Genomic DNA, 21,366 nt, shown 5'->3' with positions numbered 1-21,366 from the left:
TCACATTTAGGTTTCTTAATTCATATCTACAGTTGAATTTGTATTTATTTACCATTTACACAAAAGGTATCAATCAACACAATGAACAGTACCATGTTTTATATATACAATGCAGTGTTTTTTTATTTATTAATGAGACATTCATTTTCATCATTTGTACAAATAAAACATTTGTCGAATATAGCTAAGAAGCCTTATCATTGTCTTCCTGACTGTATGTGGCATTGTTGAATGTGGCAAAATAAATTACAACCACATACCAACATGACAGGTTGTTGTTTCAAAAAATTCAGATTTATTCAGAAACCACTTATTCAGATGTTAAGACTTTGTACAATAATTTTTAATCATGGATATTGATGGATTATAATTATCTTTTATATCATATCATAGGTAAAAACTTAACATGGTGATTCTAACCTTAGATACTGAAAACACTATATATTTCAGTTACTTTGTTCATTGACTAGAAACTCTGTATACATTCTCCTATTTTCATTGAATTACATCCACTAAATAATTAAACCAAACTTATACAATAAGAGATTATACACCAAGAGATATGTCTTTTCCATTTAATTGAGGAGAAACCAAATTCAGGTGTCTTAAAATGATCTTACTAAACAGCTTGTTTCTAAAAACAGTTTCACAAACGAAGAAGACAGACATTTTTGTTTTGTTTTAAGATAATAAAAGGCTGTCAACAATATCTATCTTCATCACTATAATGATCATATCTGTACTGTATACATCACTATAATGATCATATCTGTACTGTATACATCACTATAATGATCATATCTGTACTGTATTTTCGCCACTATAATGATCATATCTGTACTGTATTTTCGCCACTATAATAATCATTTGTTCTCTATTTTAACCACCATAATCCAATTTGTTCTCTTTATTCACTCCTATATAAATCCTATTTCCTCTCTGTTCTCTCCACTATAATAATCCTATATCCTTTCTTTTTTTCAGCCCTATACCATTCATGTTTTCTTTGTATTTTGATCGCTATAATAATCCTATTTGCTCTCTATTTTCACCACTATATCATTCATATTTCCTCTGTATTTTAATCACTATAATAATTGTACTTGATCTTGAGTTTAACCCTATATCAATCATGTTTGATCTGTATTTTGGATCACTATAATATTCGTATTTGTTCTAGATTTTAACCCTTATATTACTCATATTTCCTCTCTATTTTCATCACTATGATAATCCTATTTGCTCTCTGTTTTTACCCCTATATAAATCATGTTTCTTCTGTATTTTCATCACTGTTATCATCAAACTGTCCATCCTCTATTGGGTATATATATTTCTGTCTAACAAACGGCTGTGAGTGCATGTCATAAGGCAGAAATAAATGACTATCTACAGTGTAACCAGCCTCAGCTAAAGTCTTTGGTGCAGGGTGAACATATATATCCTGGAATTCTGAAACATAAAGCAAAATAAAAACTTGTTTGTTGTGAAGAACCTTATGCAATTTCTATTAAAAAGACAATTTTTACGTTTAATTCTATTTTTGATAAAAGTTCTACGGGAGAGGATGGGGTGTGTTCTGGTCTGTATCTCCACCTGTCCTATATCTGATTAAAGCTTTTTGTAAAGGTAGTTATCCATTACGTTGTAAACTAAATACGGCAACATGTTTATTATGATGTTATATATTTAAAAATCATATACCATATTACAATTTTGACCTGAATTTCACAGTTCATTGAACATGGACACATGCTAGTGTGAGCTGGGAATGATGTCCTATAAAAAATTTACTTTTTACCCCTCCTTTCAGTAATGGCAGCCAAGTTAGATGGTCATTAGATTAACTAAATATATTTCTTAAAGTAATCAAATCTTACTGTATGGGTTGTCTACTGGTATCTCAATATCTTCTATCTTAAATATATTTCTTAAAGTAATCAAATCTTACTGTATGGGTTGTCTACTGGTATCTCAATATCTTCTATCTCATCATCCCAGTTCTCACCAGATGTCGCTGCTTCTACTGGTTTATCTTCTGTCTCTAAAATTAAGTGCAACAACATGACTTGTTATGGCTATGACACTTAATAAATTATAAGTAATGAGATTAATTATACAATAATGTAATATTGTAGACAACTTTCTTTAAAATTAGAAAATACCAGATTCTTTTCTTAATGTTCTTACATGTATGTAATTCGTTTTATTTGCTTTTTGCCAATCTATTGAGTTAAACCTTTTGTGACTGACTTTTATAGTTTATTCTTATGTTGTACTGTTACACCACTGCCCCAGGCTAGAGGAGGGTTGAGAATCACAAACATGATTAACATGATTACATTCTTTCTGAGCCTGATTCAAGGCCAAAACCTGTAGTTCAGCGGTTGCTTTTGTTTTAGTGTAAATTGTATTGTTATAAATTAGGCCATCCTTTTAATTGCTTTGGGACCTCTACTTGTTTGTATCCATGTCATTTGTTCACTGGTGGATATTTGTCTCATTAGCAATCATACCACATCTCCTTAAATTTATATTGATCTTCATAGCCTTACTTCATACACATTTCAAGAAACAATGACCTATAGATAAGTGTGTACATTATATTTTTAATTTATGGCGTTCCTGTTGGTTGATTAAGAAGTTATAATCAACCAACTAAATTCTAAAAACACTAATAATAATTCATGTAAAGTAAAGTGTTATTCCATTTGGTTCAGTGGTTTTTGAGAAGCCTATAGACCACAGATGGTATGAGTACATAGTTATTTCGTAGTGCATTTCTTTTAGACAATAAATGGAAATAAAACTAGAGGCTCTCAAGAGCCTGTATCGCTCACCTGATTCTACTTGGGTTTTTGAAATCATATGAAAAAATATAAAATTTGGCTAAAAGTGACAACACAACCTCATTGATAAGGAAAGGAACATGTTTAATTTCATTCAAAAGTCCCCCACTGGCGGCCATCTTGGATCGCAGATCGGCTACAAAGTAACAACACTTGGTCAGCACCTCATAAGGAACATTCATGCCATGTTTGGTTTTATTCCATTCAGTGGTTCTCTAAAAGAAGTCATTTGTATGCATTTCCCATAGGGTCCTATGTTAAACTAAGTCCCCTGCTGGCGGCCATCTTGGATGATGGATCTGCTACAAAGTAACAACACTTGGTCAGCACCTCATAAGGAACATTCAAGCAATGTTTAGTTTTATTCCATTCAGTGGTTCTCTAAAAGAAGTCATTTGTATGCATTTCCAATAGGGTCCTATGTTAAACTAAGTCCCTGCTGGCGGCCATCTTGGATAATGGATCGGCTACAAAGTAACAACACTTGGTCAGCAAAACATTAGGAACATTCATGCCATGTTTGATTTCATTCCATTCAGTGGTTCTCTAAAAGAAGTCATTTGTATGCATTTCCCATAGGGTCCTATGTTAAGGTTACAATACACCATTAGATTTTATGGGCGCAGCCATTTTATGAGCATAACATGGTATTCAGAATTAAGAGTATGGCGAATCCTGATTGGTCGATATGTGCGCCCGTTATTTTTTATTATTAGAGACTTCGTGCACTCTGCTTTATACAAAAGGCAAAATAAAAATTATTCCGTAGCCCTAAAGGCACTGAGATGACTTTTCAACGCTAGGACAAGACACGTATTTTTAAGGGCAAAATTGATAGGCATGGGAGATAAGTACAAAATACGCTAAGAAAAGCAACGCGAACCTATATTTTTTGGACCAAAAAATACTGTCCTAATAACTTTTCTTTGATTCTAGCAAGGTTTCGTTAAAAAAATCAACTTCCTAAAGTCTGTGTCTCGAAAAAGGCTACCATTGTCGCCTATGGGGAAATTAATTGTTTATTTCAATCTATACAGCATCGACATTTCTTTATCATAGTGCTCAAAAAGTGTCAAGAACAGTCATTTTACTTGACATTTTATGTGAAACCGTATTTTTTGGTGACAAATGAAATATTGATTATCTAGTTTTTAATTTATAGTCTGTTTCATATTTGTATTGCGTTTCACCTTAGAAACATGGGTGGGCTCGACTTTTGACTTACTGTGGAACGAATATGTCATTTTCTGAAGTTCTGTTGATTTGTTCGAATAGAGCAAGTACACGTCTAGAGTTTGTGAATATAAATCGATTTTTAAACATAACAATCTCGACCCAAGTGCTGTTATCGAAATTACCAAATTCAGCGAAAATGTACGGAAATGATCCCCTTCGAACATTGAAATGTTCACACGAATAACAAACTAAAAGAATAAGAATAAGCATGCCATTTTGTAGTTAACAAACAGTTATCGATGTCAAAACACAAATATTTACACATATTCCATATTTTGAAATGCTATAGTCTGTTTCAAAAATGTACTTTTATACGAAAATGGTTTCATTTAAAACTGTTGTTCAAAATTCACCGTAGTAGTTATATATTGGATTGGTTTTGGTATCAATATAATCAGTACTTGATGATATATAAAGAATCATTGGAGAAAGTGGGCATTATCTTCAGTCCCTTTTTAACAGTACCGCATTTACTCAAAAAAACAAAAAAATTTTCTTCACATTTTTCGACTGGGGTCACCTCCGATAAAAAATTGTGAAAATTCAGAGAGTAAAGCCAGAACGGTTTGAAGATGATTTATTTGTGGCATATATATTTGTGCATCTAACGCACTATGAATTGCACGATACAAGAAAGTATTAAATACCGTATAGGTTACAATACACCATTAGATTTTATGGGCGCAGCCATTTTATGAGCATAACATGGTATTCAGAATTAAGAGTATGGCGAATCCTGATTGGTCGATATGTGCGCCCGTTATTTTTTATTATTAGAGACTTCGTGCACTCTGCTTTATACAAAAGGCAAAATAAAAATTATTCCGTAGCCCTAAAGGCACTGAGATGACTTTTCAACGCTAGGACAAGACACGTATTTTTAAGGGCAAAATTGATAGGCATGGGAGATAAGTACAAAATACGCTAAGAAAAGCAACGCGAACCTATATTTTTTGGACCAAAAAATACTGTCCTAATAACTTTTCTTTGATTCTAGCAAGGTTTCGTTAAAAAAATCAACTTCCTAAAGTCTGTGTCTCGAAAAAGGCTACCATTGTCGCCTATGGGAAATTAATTGTTTATTTCAATCTTAAACTAAGTCCCATGCTGGCGGCCATCTTGGATGATGGATGGGCTACAAAGTAACAACACATGGTCAGCACGGCATAAGGAACATTCATGTAATGTTTGGTTTCATTCCATTCAGTTGTTCTCTAAAAGAAGTCATTTGTATGCATTTCCCATAGGGTCCTATGTTAAACTAAGTCCCCCGCTGGCGTCCATCTTGGATAATGGATCGGCTACAAAGTAACAACACTTGGTCAGCACCACATTAGGAACATTCATGCCATGTTAGATTTCATTCCATTCAGTGGTTCTCTAAAAGAAGTCATTTGTATGCATTTCCCATAGGGTCCTATGTTAAACTAAGTCCCCCGCTGGCGGCCATCTTGGATGATGGATTGGCTACAAAGTAACAACACTTGGTCAGCACTCCATAAGGAACATTCATGCTATGTTTGGTTTCATTCCATTTAGTGGTTCTCTAGAAGAAGTCATTTGTATGCACTTCCCATAGGGTCCTATGTTAAACTAAGTCCCCCGCTGGCGGCCATCTTGGATGATGGATCGGCTACAAAGTAACAACACTTGGTCAGCACTCCATAAGGAACATTCATGCTATGTTTGGTTTCATTCCATTTAGTGGTTCTCTAGAAGAAGTCATTTGTATGCATTTCCCATAGGGTCCTTTGTTAAACTAAGTCCCCCGCTGGCAGCCATCTTGGATGATGGATTGGCTACAAAGTAACAACACTTGGTCAGCACCCCATAAGGAACATTCATGCTATGTTTGGTTTTATTCCATTCAGTGGTTCTCTAAAAGAAGTCATTTGTATGCATTTCCCATAGGGTCCTATGTTAAACTAAGTTCCCGGCTGGCGGCCATCTTGGATGATGGATCGGCAACAAAGTAACAACACTTGGTCAGCACCTCATAAGGAACATTCATGCCATGTTTGGTTTCATTCCATTCAGTAGTTCTCTAGAGGAAGTCATTTGTATGCACTTCCCATAGGGTCCTATGTTAAACTAAGTCCCCCGCTGGCGGCCATCTTGGATGATGGATCGGCTACAAAGTAACAACACTTGGTCAGCACTTCATAAGGAACATTCATGCTATGTTTGGTTTCATTCCATTTAGTGGTTCTCTAGAAGAAGTCATTTGTATGCATTTCCCATAGGGTCCTATGTTAAACTAAGTCCCCCGCTGGCAGCCATCTTGGATGATGGATTGGCTACAAAGTAACAACACTTGGTCAGTACCTCATAAGGAACATTCATGCCATGTTTGGTTTCATTCCATTCAGTGGTTCTCTAAAAGAAGTCATTTGTATGCATTTCCCATAGGGTCCTATGTTAAACTAAGTCCCCCGCTGGCGGCCATCTTGGATGATGGATCGGCTACAAAGTAACAACACTTGGTCAGCATCTCATAAGGAACATTCATGCCATGTTTGGTTCCATTCCATTCAGTGGTTCTCTAGAAGAAGTTCAAAATGTAAATTGTTAACGACGACGACGACGGACGACGACGGACGACAGACGCCAAGTGGTGAGAAAAGCTCACTTGGCCCTTCGGGCCAGGTGAGCTAAAAATCCCACCTGCGCTTTCTCAATAACATTTTTACAGTGTTATGTACTACTTTTGGAACAAATTATATCAAAATTATAGAAAACATAATCGGCTCTAACTCAAAATATGGACAATTTTATGTTCAGGGGGTCTTGATATCTTTTGACAGCTTCCAAAATACTTATTTTTAACCTTTTTCAGCTGGAGCAAATCACTACTTTACTTTAAAATTCATGATTCAAATTTTCTCACAGTGTAATTTTATCCCCCTATATTTGAGGCATAAAACATAAAGAAATAAATTTGGAAGGGGTATAAAAAGGATTGGCAAGTAACACACTGTCCATACTAGGGACTTTATCCGTGGACAATGAAAATCAAGGGACGATAACTGTGTACTCGGACCGGATGCATAATGATAGCAAACATTATTCTGGTTTTTGGTCAGATCAACTGAAAAACACCCCCTTTCTCAGAAAAAAGAACCCCCCCTCATGTGAGAAATAAAGAATAATGGGCAAAAAGTGAAAAATTAATCAGCCAAAAAATATAGATCATATTAAAATAGGCAAATATAATAAAGAAAAGAGAAAAGATGGGGGAAAAAATAACAAAATAGAGAAAAATGGCCTAAAAATTGAAAGAAACAGAAATGGAGGACCCTAGTCATACCCCGATGTGTTTTTTTGTGTGTCTGGTTTCTAATATTACCATTTCTATTTTTAGATACAAATATTGGCGGTTCATAGTCTTCATCCTCATCTCCATCCACCTCATAATCACTATCATCCTGGTCTTCCTCACTTTCTGTCTCTTTCCTGTTGTATTGACCAAATAGTGGCATAGTGGAAAACTTCCTGATAAATCTTTCTCTCTTTTGATTCCCATTGTGACTTCTCCAAATAGATAAGTTATTTATAGCTGCAGATTTTAAAACATCTTCACTGTAGTTTAGAGATGGTGGAGGTAATTCAAATTCTTCAACTTCCTGCATTTCCAGCTGATAAAATAAAATCAATCACAATCACTTAAATACTAATTTATGTTTTTTTATGTATTTGTTTGTAGAGATCTGTCTTCATTTTGTTTTACATTAATGACAATTTAAACATTCTTACTGGTTTATGATTTGATTTTAATTTTTGTGTTCTTAACACCACTTTTTAAGCACTGCTTTTGGGCTATTTCATGGATGTTTATTGGTGAAAGATGCTGGATTAATGCTACGGCAGTCTTAGCATCCATGTCCGATGATGTGTCATACATTTTGAGACTTTTATCACAGAAATGTATAGTGTGATATACAAGGTGTGAAACACAATTAACTTCTGACTGCACTGAAGACCTACTGATACCTTAATTATTGGAACATCATTCATAGATAGATCTTGTCTTGGTCTTCCTCTCCAGTTGTTCTTCAAAGTTGGATCTCTATCAGGATATTGAGAACTGTTTATAATCTGTGGAACTTCATCCCATGGTATGTTAAACTGATTCTATAAGTATAAACATAATGTCATACAATACTGAATCAGATAAAATGTGTTATATTTTGTTTTGTTTATATTATTTTTGATCATGGGAGATACATTACACTACAGCTAGCTCAAAGTACGTTGATTTTGTTGAACGAGGAATACTGCTTTCTCAAAAGTTGCTAAGACAGGGCTATGAATCAATCAAATTAAGGTCATTACTCAAGAAATTTTACGGTCGCCATCATGAGCTGATTGGCAATTATGACAAAAGTGTGTCAGAAATCATATCTGATATTCTTCCTCAGTCATAATAACCCTCCATCATTACCAAACTGAACAAAGAAATAACATGACGGGTGCCGTAAATAGTGCAGGGAATGCTTACCCTTCCGTAGCACCTGATTTTACTCCCGGTTTTTAGTGGAATTCGTGTTGTTTCTTATTTCTTATTCATAACTGTTGATGTAAATGTCTTTTGGTTTTATGAGTCTTTGTTTACTCCTTGGTTTTGATTGTTATTGTCTGTATTCTTCCAGTGTTTACAAAAAAGCAATTAATAACATCAAAACATACATTCATAAAGGCATTTAAAAGAGGTAAAATGGTATAATAGCTTCTGCAAATTCCCACAAGGCTCCCTGTTGAATCCCTCTTCATGTATACCAAAGCTTATTATCATTTACAATCATGACACTCCAGATTTGGGACAACATCCCTAATGCGCCTTGAAATGAGGAACTCAAAAGTCACGTGTAAAGAAAAAATCTCTGTGTAGTGATATTGGACATGTTTCTATTTTTAACAAATGACTGAACTTAATTATTTGTGGTGATTAGGAAAGTAGAGGAACATAGAATAAATGTGTAAAAACTATGGAGCTATTGAATGTGTTCAAAGTATTAAATTTTCAAAGAACTCATTGTGTTAAAAAGGGGATATTTTACCACAAGGAGCCGCATCACAAAAGGATGTTCGGGGTTTGCTAATTTACGGAAAAAGTAATCTCACTTCGTACCCCGAAAATTTAACCACATATGTGAAAATGTCACAGCTTCGAAACAAGGTATCATACATATCCAAGTTTACGATATGGACTGAGCTACAGGAAAAAACGTTACCATTATCGCCTATGGAAAAACAATTAAAGATATTGAGCCAATTTACAAAAGATAAATCAGAAGTTATCAGAGTGATCTATGGATGATTTCACCTTGTACACCCGGGAAAATTGTGAAAATGATGGTAAGTATTTTTTTATTTATACCCAGATATCCCAGATGATTTCAGATAACCATTATAGATAAATACCAGCAGATACTCAATGAAATTTTCGCTTTTAGAAAGCATTACAGGCACGGGGCTGAACACTTTTTTTAGGCACAATTCTAACTTTGTTTACACCCCCGAGAGATCCGAAAGGAATTTGTTTATGAATTGAAAAGGGCATGAACTAACATAATAGTTTTATCTGTAAGTAAACATGACACAATACAGTCTTTGTTATGTAATTATCACTCCGGTTTACAGGAATAACTGATAATCAAGGGAGATAACACACTCCATACGAGTAAAGTGAAATACATCATCATCATGTGCTTTTATCCAATAATTTGACCCATGGTCAGTCAGTAGATATCATAGGCAGTTAATAAACAGACAAACATGTACATGTATTAAAGAAATCATGAATTATTATTTGTAATGCACACTAGCAAATCACAAGATATTGTCTTTTCTCAGTGAAAAAGGGGGAGGGTCAACAAACCTTTCGAAAACAATATTGCTGCACCTTTTCAACTATTAAGCTAGTTAGCTACCACTCGTTGCTTCTAATATAAAAGATTTAAATGAAGGTTGATAAGCCACAAGGGAGAAGCATTTTTCTTTCTTTGCGATAAAACGTTCAAGAATTTGATTTTTGCTCTCTCAATAATACTTATGCATTCAAACCAAATAATAACACAGCCTGAGTAATTTTTTTGTCTTATTTCAGTTCCAGTCATATCATTACTTTTTAACCTGAGATGACAAACTAGAGGTTTTAAAAGGTCCTGAATAACTGGTAAGCATTTTGTTTTATTTGGCAAGCTCTAAATTGTTTATTTATGGTATTTATGCAATTCAAATTACAGTCGGTATGTTAAAAATATACTGATATGCAAACTGTTGCTATGGTCTTGGCATTAAATGAAAATGCTTGGTTACTGATCTTTTCGACTCCATATTTCAAGTTAAACCTTGCGGCAACTGTTCCTCATGTAACACTGCAAACTATAATTAGCATTATTTTGATATGTCGTTATTTAATGACGCCATATTACGTGTGATGTCACAATGTTTCCTTTAAAAACCTCATGCCGATATCTCACTGATAAAAGATTTTCACTGAAATACATGTAAAAAACATTTTTTCTCAAATACAATTATGTGAAAGAACCAAGTTTTGAAAATTTGCACTTCATCGCACTCTAATTATATGATTCAAATGACTTTTACAGTAGTTTATAGTGGTTTCTACAGTATAAAATACCAGGTTTCCACCGGCTAGAATAATTAAGTATTTTGGTGTTTTTTTTATGAAATCTTCATTTTTGCATAATTTCTCTGTCAAAATGCACTTTTAGGCACCAGAAAATTTTATTGAATGCTTTAACAGGGTCTGTGTGTTGTATTTTAAGGTTACATTCAGATGTTTTGTCCTTCTTTTGACTAGTGAAGGTATACTGTTAGAAATTAATTATGCATACACTTTGTATTCAAAATAAATAAATATAACGATAAAAGTGTCATTGCCTTATAGTGCTGAAACAACTTTATTTTTTTTCAGAAATGGACAAAAATAAACAGATTTATTCAGAATGTCATACCGATGAAGATCACATAAAAATATTTGGAAAAATCAGAACTATGGATTGCAATATGGGACAACATCCCTAATGCGCCTTGAAATGAGGAACTCAAAAGTCACGTGTAAAGAAAAAATCTCTGTGTAGTGATATTGGACATGTTTCTATTTTTAACAAATGACTGAACTTAATTATTTGTGGTGATTAGGAAAGTAGAGGAACATAGAATAAATGTGTAAAAACTATGGAGCTATTGAATGTGTTCAAAGTATTAAATTTTCAAAGAACTCATTGTGTTAAAAAGGGGATATTTTACCACAAGGAGCCGCATCACAAAAGGATGTTCGGGGTTTGCTAATTTACGGAAAAAGTAATCTCACTTCGTACCCCGAAAATTTAACCACATATGTGAAAATGTCACAGCTTCGAAACAAGGTATCATACATATCCAAGTTTACGATATGGACTGAGCTACAGGAAAAAACGTTACCATTATCGCCTATGGAAAAACAATTAAAGATATTGAGCCATTTACTGTATCTTATGCCTTTTTGTGTTTCTTTGATTGTTTTTACAGTGATAAGATTACTGTAAACCAACTAATCTTTGCCAGCGATTTATTTTTCGTATAAATCGTTGCCATATTTAAAACTTGGATCTTTTCTTGTTTAATTACATCAAGTAAATTAAAAAACAGCAAATTAAAATAGTCATGAATTTAGCTAGAAAGGACTAAATGCAAAATAAAGCATCCCTGAAAATAAGATGGTTTACAATATAACACAATGTTGACTGCTGTACCAAAGTCATGAAAAGACTGCTGTACCAAAGTCATGAAAAGACTGCTGTACCAATGTCATGAAAAGACTGTGGTACCAAAGTCAGGAAAAGACTGCTGTACCAAAGTCATGGAAAGACTGCTGTACCAAAGTCATGGAAAGACTGCTGTACCAAAGTCATGAAAAGACTGCTGTACCAAAGTCAGGAAAAGATTGCTGTACCAAAGTCAGGAAAAGACTGCTGTACCAAAGTCATGAAAAGACTGCTGTACCAAAGTCAGGAAAAGACTGCTGTACCAAAGTCATGAAAAGACTGCTGTACCAAAGTCATGGAAAGACTGCTGTACCAATGTCATGAAAAGACTGCTGTACCAATGTCATGAAAAGACTGCTGTACCAAAGTCATGAAAAGACTGCTGTACCAAAGTCATGGAAAGACTGCTGTACCAAAGTCATGGAAAGACTGCTGTACCAAAGTCAGGAAAAGACTGCTGTACCAAAGTCAGGAAAAGACTGCTGTACCAAAGTCAGGAAAAGACTGCTGTACCAAAGTCATGAAAAGACTGCTGTACCAAAGTCATGAAAAGACTGCTGTACCAAAGTCATGAAAAGACTGCTGTACCAAAGTCATGAAAAGACTGCTGTACCAAAGTCATGAAAAGACTGCTGTACCAAAGTCAGGAAAAGACTGCTGTACCAAAGTCAGGAAATTTTACATATAACTGGCTATTATTTCAACTTGGAAATATTTCTAATTATGGAATTTGCATAATTTTTGCGGTTGAAATTTTTCATAAATTCCATATTTATACTGTATGTTTCGAGCAGTGCATAGCACTTTCTATACAATGTATTTTGTATAGATAGTGTTGTGCACCGCACAGTACATTCTATTGAAAATCTGCTATCTGCTCTGTATTAAAATACAGAATAAACATGGAATTTATAAAAAATTTCATTAACCAGAAATTTTGCAATATCCATAATTTAAAATAATTCTATTAAAGTTGAAATAATAGCCTGTTATATAATGTCTGTTTTTGATTTTGCCATTTGACTAGACTTTCCGTTTTGAAATTTCCTAGGAGTTCAGTATACATCTATTAGGTAAAGCATAACCAGTTTAACTACTTGAACTTACATCTACTAAATCAAGCCTGACCAGTTTAGTTAAATACATCAAAGCTGACGGGATCTCAGTCAGTCTGTTGTTAAATACATCTAAGGTCTTCAGGTTAATAAGTTGACAAAAAGATTCTGGAAGTTCTGCCAACTAAAAAATAAATAGAATAATACAACAATGCACTGGTCATTGATAAGTTCCTAATATATAGTTATTGTTTATTGCCGTTGAAAAAAAAATATATAGAAATCTAATATTTCTGTGTTTGAAGACAATTGTATAAATTGATGGTTTTTTTTTCAAATCCATCTGATTTAATTAACATGTCTGTCTTTTGCAATTGGGAGCCAGGAACTTCTACAAACCTCAGTTAATTTCATAAAATATAATCAATCTGGATTCATATTTTATGCTTCTTCTGAATGTATATTGTTCCTTCAATTTTCTTTTAAAATTCATTATCAAATTGATAGAAAAATTTGTAAGGGTTCCGCGGAACACAGTTTCTCGCCTACTCTTTCTGTTTATCGCAAGCTCAACAAAAATGAGGAAACAAATCAATAAAATATTCCTGTTGATACTATCTTTTGATTGTAAGAAGCTTCTGTCCAAGTTTGGTAAAAATCCAGGATAGTTTATGTAATAAATGTTTAAAAAATTTAACTGCACACTGAATGTAATGTTAACTAGAAGAAAACAAAATTTCCTTCTAGATACTAGCTTTTGATCATAAACAATAAAATTGAGAATGGAAATGGGGAATGTGTCAAAGAGACAACAACCCGCCCAAATAAAAAACAACAGCAGAGGGTCACCAACAGGTCTTCAATGTAGCGAGAAATTCCCGCACCCGGAGGCGTCCTTCAGCTGGCCCCTAAACAAATATATACTAGTCCAGTGATAATGAACGCCATACTAATTTCCAAATTGTACACAAGAAACTTTAAAATAATACAAGACTAACAAAGGCCAGAGGCTCCTGACTTGGGACAGGCGCAAAAATGCGGCGGGGTTAAACATGTTTGTGAGATCTCAACCCTCCCCCTATACCTCTAACCAATGTAGTAAAGTAAACGCATAACAATACGCACATTAAAATTCAGTTCAAGAGAAATCCGAGTCTGATGTCAGAAGATGTAACCAAAGAAAATAAACAAAATGACAATAATACATAAATAACAACAGACTACTAGCAGTTAACTGACATGCCAGCTCCAGACTTCAACTAAACTGACTGAAAGATTATGATTTCATCATATGAACATCAGGCACAATCCTTCCCGTTAGGGGTTTAGTATCATACCATCATAACATATATGAGAAGAACATAACCCGTGTCATGCCAACAACTGTTTTTAGAATAAATGTGTTTAGTTCCGATGCAAAGACCTTATCAATGACTCAATATTAACGCCAAAATATGCAATCTTTAATGACTTGACAACAGTATCGTAATTATATCCCTTCTTAATAAGTCTATTCAAAGGTTTTGTAAGTTTCTGAGGTGAATACTGACACCTTTGTGCTGTATAAAGAATATTACCATAAAAAATTGGATGTGAAATACCTGAACGTATTAAAAGTCTGCATGTTGAGCTATATTTACGAATAATGTCTTTATACCGATGATAAAATTTAGTAAATGTTTTGACTAGTTTGTGATATCGAAAACCCTGGTGTAATAATTTTTCAGTAATACATAAATTTCTCTCGTTAAAATCTAAAACATTGTTACATACACGAGCGAATCGTACAAGTTGAGATATATAAACACCGTAAGATGGTGACAAGGGAACGTCACCATCTAAAAACGGATAATTAACGATAGGAAATGAAAAATCATCCCTTTTATCATAAATTTTAGTATTCAGCTTTCCATTAGTGATATAGATATCAAGATCGAGAAAAGGGCAGTGGTCATTGTTAGTATTAGCTTTATTTAAAGTAAGTTCAACAGGATAAATTTCATTAATATACATACTGAAGTCGTCATTATTGAGAGCCAAAATATCATCCAAATATCTAAAAGTATTATTAAATTTGTTTATCAGATGTTGTTTCGATGGGTCTTTGCTTATTTTTGTCATAAATTGTAACTCATAACAATACAAAAACAGGTCCGCAATAAGTGGTGCACAGTTAGTCCCCATTGGAATTCCGATAATCTGACGATGTACGGAATCCCCAAAGCGAACAAAAATGTTATCTAGTAAAAATTCAAGGGCATATATAGTATCAAAGCATGTCCAATTAACATAGTTTTTTTGTTTATTGCTACTAAAAAATGACCTAAAAGAGTTTGAACATATATATTCACATTCTGATTTTTTGAATGCCCATTTAATTAGGTGTGTGAATTTTTTCTTAATGAGAATGTGAGGCAATGTGGTATACAGGGTAGAAAAATCAAAACTTTGAACAGATTCAAAATCACCAATATAAGCATGCAATTTATCAAGTACTTCCAACGAGTTCTTGACACTCCAAAAGTAATTTATTCCACTATTTTCGAAGGCCTTATTTGAACAATTTATTATCAGGTTTTTAATTGTACCAAGTGTGCTGGTAAGAAGAATAGACAATTTAGTAGTTGAACAATGGCTTGAAGACGAAATAAATCTATATTTGTAAGGGGTTCTTTCCAAGTTAAGTACAAATCCAAAATAGTATAAGAAAGTTATTAAAATTTGAAAAAGTTAAACCACAGAGTGAATGTGTTGTTTCGCAGCAAATCTAAGTCCATTTAAAAGTAAAATACAGAAAAATGGATTTTGTTTTTACAAAATTTACTTCTGGATACTATCTTATGATCATAAACAATCTTCTGTCCAAGTTTGGTACCAAGTTACCAACCCAGGATAGTTTAAGAAAGTTATTAAAATTTTAAAAACTTTAACCACAGAGTGAATGTAATATTTCCCGGCAGAAAAACTAAGTCCATTTATAAGTAAAATACGGAAAAAATGGAATTTTATTTTTACAAAATTTACTTCTGGAAACTATCTTTTGATCATAAACAAGCTTCTGTCCAAGTTTGGTAGAAATCCAGGATCGTTTGAGAAAGTGATTCAAATTTCAAAAACTTTAACCACAGAGTGAATATTTGTGGATGCCGCAGCCGATGACACCGAAATGTAGGATCGCTTAGTTTCGCTTTTTCGACTAAAGTCGAAGGCTCGACAAAAATGTTTCTGAGGACAAAAAAGCCCCTCACTTAAGCTTTGAAAGTTTACAAGTTAAAAATGGGCATAACTCTAGAATGGTAAATGACTCACAACCCAAATTCAAACTCTGTCTGCATGTTGGGGTTCTCAGCATTGTATATGAGTTTCATAAAACTTGGTTTAAAAAAAGAGTAGATCTTTTAAAATGTGTACAAGAATAAAATCACATACATGTATAAATTATCCTATTTTGGGTTTTTGGGTTTTTCTGTAAACACTCAAGACACAAACTTAATAAAACATTAAATAAACATACATGTACAATGTACATAAGGATATTATTTACTTACCAAATTATTATCCATTCTAAGGTCTTCTAATAAGGTTAAATTACCAAATGAAGAGGGTAACAGTTGTAGATTATTTTTAGATAATTGACAAATTCTGAGTGATTTTAAATTCCCAAAAGATTGAGGTAGTTCATACAGTAAATTCTGGCCTGTGAAAAAAGAATAAAGAACACTTTGATTTATTTCATGTTAAAATTTTACATGTTCATAATATAAGATGTGCAATAATTTCATTATGAATAAGTTTACTTATAAATTTCATCTTTGTAACGTGAAATTTTGAGAATTTACATTTGTGCATCTACATAGTTCTCATCTCCAGCTGAGAGCAGGGTGTGAGCTCCTCAATTCTGGAATTAAGCCCTCGGCCTTATTCTGGGGTGATCCGCTCTGAAGACAGTGTCAGGCGGGGAGTTTGACTGGGGTGGTACATCCGTCAAAAGGTAATGCAGGTGTCCTAAGGTGATCTCAGTGAGGATGGAAGCCTCACGTAGAGTATGATTAAAACTTGATTTGGCTTTGATTACAAACATTTAATTTACTTTTCATCCCCAGACCCCAAAATCATTTTTTTTCTCAATAAAAATCCCAATGTTGTGATTCTTACTGTTCATATTCGAATGCAATACATTTAACCATGCATAATTAACTACATGTACTTACCAAGATCTATAAACTCCAGGTTAATTAAGTTTCCAAAGTCATCAGGTAATTCATGAAGCTGATTCTCATCAAAGTGAAGCTCAGTAAGTTTTATCAATTGACAAAAGTTTGTTGGTAAATATCCAATCCAATTGCCGTTTTGAAAATTACGTCTTTCTAATTCATCAATAACACTTCCTAAATGTAACTGTTCTAAATTTTCTAAATGGCCAAAGGAGTCTGGTAGTTGACTCATAAAATTACCACCTAGGTCCAAATGTTTTATCATTCTACATGTCATTCCAAACTTTTCTGTTAGAGATTGTTCATGTAACTTATTATCACTAGCTGTAAATTCCTCAATACAACTAAGTTCTGCTACCCAATCCGGTAATTGGGTAATCCTGTTCCTATCCAAAAATAATCTTTTCAGGGTAACAGAAGAGGAGAAGTGACTAGGTAAAAGTTCTACATTATTGCCTGACAAGTCAATAGTTTCTAAAGAAAGCATATCACCCACAGTCTCTGGTATGCTATCCAGTTTATTATTGCACATGTTCAATATCTTCAATGATTTCAGACGTCCAATACTCACTGGTAAATAAGATATTGTATTATCACACAATTCTAGTACCTCTAGGTTCTCTAACAGTCCTAATGTAGAAGGCAATATCTCAAGTTTATTTTCCTCAATATGCAATGTTTTTAATTTGATCATATCACCAAAACTTTCTGGTAACTCTTTCAAACAGTTTCCTGTCAAGTTCAAAATCTGTAATTGTGATAACTCTGAAATACGATCAGGTAAACTGCAAAGTTCATTTTCATTTAAAAGTAACTCCTGGAGACATGTGAGACAACCAATACAATCTGGCAGTCCAATCAGACGATTACCTGTCATAGATAATACCTGGAGAGATGGAAAACTAGCAATGGAATCAGGGATACTTTCAATATCATTATGATCTAGAAGAAGTTTTGTGATTTGTGAGAAGTTGACCCCTTCCACAGGAAACAATGTTAAGTCTCTTGCTGAGAGATCCACACAGTGGGCCTCACATTCATCCGAGTGTGAACAACAATCGTTCTCTATCATCTCTATCATACTAGACTGTGGCATTCTTCTTATCAATACATGGTCCAAAACTGTAAATATATGGATTTAAATGATTTAAATGTGTAAAGTAATAGCATCACAATCATATTGGACTGTGGCATTCTTATCAATGCATGGTCCAAAACTGTAAATGTATACAACAAAATGATTTAAATGTGTAAAGTGATAGCATCACAATCATACTGGACTGTGGCATTCTTCTTATTAATTAATTCATGGTCCAAAACTATTGATAAATATACAGTAGGCACAATCACCTCAATTAAGTCAGGATTTTCTAAAGAGGAAGTAGTATAGTACAAATGTAAGAAATTAGCATACCAACGTATACAGCAATTATATGGATATTAATCATGAGTTGAGAAATCACCAAAATTTGTGTTTTGTTTTTAAAAGTCTGTATATACATGTAAGCATACTCAAGAACTAATTCCTTCATGTCATGACCGAATCCAGGTCTGTTCGCACCCTTTCACTTTCGCACTCTACAATGCTCTACATGTTTGCGTCCAAATTCCGTTCGCACCCTTTTTATATTGGTTTTGTTTTTGTAATCAAGTTTTGGCAAGTGTATTGCTATAAATATTTTTGTTGTCATTGTCTTAAAATAAAGTGAGACAACAGTTTTTTTGTGTTGAATAAATCTTTATCATGTTTTGGATAGTTTATCATGTTTATTGCTATAAAAACAAGAGTGCACACACTGAAATGTCTCGCCTTCTTTACTAATCATTGATATTATCATGTTATGTTGATAGTCCTAAGTATAAAGCTTTATTACAACTGTCAAATAAACTTAACATTAACCAAGATAGCTAAATAAAGACCAATTAAACCATGAAAATGAGGTCAAGGTCAAATGAACCATGCCAGGCAGACATGTACAGCTAACAAAGCTTCCATACAACAAATATAGTTGACCTACTACTTATAGTTTAAGAAAAATAGACCAAAACACAAAAACTTAACACTGTGCAATGAACCGTGCAATTGAGGTCATGGTCAAATAAAACTTGCGGGACTGACATATAGATCATAATATATTTCCATACACCAAATATAGTTGACCTTTGGCATATAATATTAGATAAAAAGACCAAAACTTAAAAACTTAACTTTGACCACTGAACCATGAAAATGAGGTCAAGGTCAGATGACATCTGCCAGCTAGACATGTACACCTTACAATCATTCCATACAACAAATATAGTAGACCTATTGCATAAAATTTGAGAAAAACAGACCAAAACACAAAAACTTAACTATAACCACTGAACCATGAAAATGAGGTCAAGATCAGATGACACCTGCCAGTTGGACATGTACACCTTACAGTCCTTCCATACACCGAATATACTAGACCTATTGCTTATAGTATCTGAGATATGGACTTGACCACCAAAACTTAACCTTGTTCACTGATCCATGAAATGAGGTCGCGGTCAAGTGAAAACTGTCTGACGGGCATGAGGACCTTGTAAGGTACGCACATACCAAATATAGTTATCCTATTACTTATAATAAGAGAGAATTCAACATTACAAAAATTCTGAACTTTTTTTCCAAGTGATCACTGAACCATGAAAATAAGGTCAAGGACATTGGACATGTGACTGACGGAAACTTTGTAACATGAGGCATCTATATACAAAGTATGAAGCATCCAGGTCTTTCACCTTCTAAAATATAAACCTTTTAAGAAGTTAGCTAACGCTGCCGCCGCCGGATCACTATCCCTATGTCGAGCTTTCTGCAACAAAAGTTGCAGGCTCGACAAAAATCATTGCTTCTAAATAAATAAAGATTCTAACAACGTGTTTTTCGTGTTGAATAAATCTGATAATCATGTTTTTGGTTAGTGTATTGCTATAATTTTTTTCATTGTATCAAAATATTGTAAGTGAGATTCTTACAATGTTTTTTTTTAGCTTGAATAAATTTTAATCATGTTTAGGTTAGTGTATTCCTATATATTTACATCAAAGCAATTTAAAACAAGAATGTGTCCCCAGTACACGGATGCATGGCCATCCGCACTATCATTTTCTAAATTCTATGTTGAATGGCTCGTGAAAATGATGGGAAATCTCTATTTTGGCATTAAAATTAGAATGATCATATAATAGGGAACATGTGTACTAAGATTCAAGTTGATTGGACTTCAACTTCATCAAAAACTACATTGACCAAAAACTTTGACCTGGGACGAACAGACGAACGAACGGACGCACAACCAGAAAACGTACTGCCCATAAATAGGGCATAAAAAACAACCATGATTTTCTAATTATTAAACTAGAATTTCGATTTAAAATTGGGTGTAAATGTATAGGGTGCGAACGGAACCTGATACTGTCATGGGCATGCTCAGCTTTATTCTTATTTTAACATGAGTAGGCATTATTTTTGCTGAGCCTTAACATGGGTGCAGAAATAAAATACCTTGGTTACCAAATAAACCAGATTTAAATTACAGCTATGTGCCTATATGTCCAGATACTGAAGTGAATAGATTAGGAAATTAGTGAATAAGTATATAAGCAGTAAAAACGACACATATATGTACAATGTACGTGTACATGCGAGTCTTTAGCACAGTTCACCAACAAGGGGCGTTAAATTGAAACAGGCCCAAGATGGCATGATTTTTTGACAATGTCTATTTTTTCTGTGTGCAGAATACAGTACAGAAAACCATAAATTTTAAAAGTTACTTTCTAACATGTTGCCCTCGTTTCTTAGACAGTACCATACCCAGCACACGGAGATAAAATTGTGATTGGATTGATTGGGCCCAAGGAGCCAGTGCTGAAGCCTCGAAAATGCTTTCAAGCTTTCTAGTAAAAAAAAGATGCAAGACCAAACCAGGTGCTGATTTGACTTGTAACCCTGTCGGCCATATACATGTATGCGCTCTTCCACAAAAGACTACTTTACAGTTTTGTCTATTAATTATAAATTAGCAAACGTTTCACTGAGAAATAATTACTTTTGTACCATATTTATTTAAACATTTCATTCAATGTTTGTTATCAAAAGCAGGAGAGCTCGAAACGTGACATTAAATTAAAATTTGGCAGAATAAAAATAAATCGAAACTCACCGGAAGTGAAATCCACATTTTACCAAAAATGATATCAATTTTAC

General features: G+C 33.8%; 1 protein-coding gene across 2 annotated transcripts; it reads right to left on the bottom strand.

Moving 5' to 3' along the window:
* Nucleotides 1–375: 375 nt before the first annotated feature.
* LOC139487539 (leucine-rich repeat protein lrrA-like) lies at nucleotides 376–21,351 on the bottom strand. 2 transcript variants are annotated; one of them, XM_071272411.1, is made up of 8 exons: nucleotides 21,323–21,351; nucleotides 17,124–18,248; nucleotides 16,461–16,609; nucleotides 12,965–13,096; nucleotides 8,076–8,216; nucleotides 7,432–7,720; nucleotides 1,952–2,044; nucleotides 376–1,452 (listed from the first exon to the last, which is right to left on the bottom strand). In XM_071272411.1, the coding sequence occupies exons 2-8, from the start codon at nucleotides 18,220–18,222 to the stop codon at nucleotides 1,268–1,270; spliced, it is 2,088 nt and encodes a 695-aa protein (XP_071128512.1). In that variant the 5' UTR covers nucleotides 18,223–18,248; nucleotides 21,323–21,351; the 3' UTR covers nucleotides 376–1,267. The 2 variants fall into 2 exon arrangements, with proteins under 2 accessions (XP_071128512.1, XP_071128511.1); XM_071272410.1 differs by having other exon boundaries at nucleotides 21,217–21,323.
* Nucleotides 21,352–21,366: the final 15 nt, after the last annotated feature.

Source organism: Mytilus edulis, chromosome 9 (assembly GCF_963676685.1).
Source record: "Mytilus edulis chromosome 9, xbMytEdul2.2, whole genome shotgun sequence".
Taxonomy (NCBI): Eukaryota; Metazoa; Mollusca; class Bivalvia; order Mytilida; family Mytilidae; genus Mytilus; species Mytilus edulis.
The sequence above is the reverse complement of the archived record's forward strand: the minus strand, read 5'-3'. Positions and strand labels throughout refer to the sequence as shown.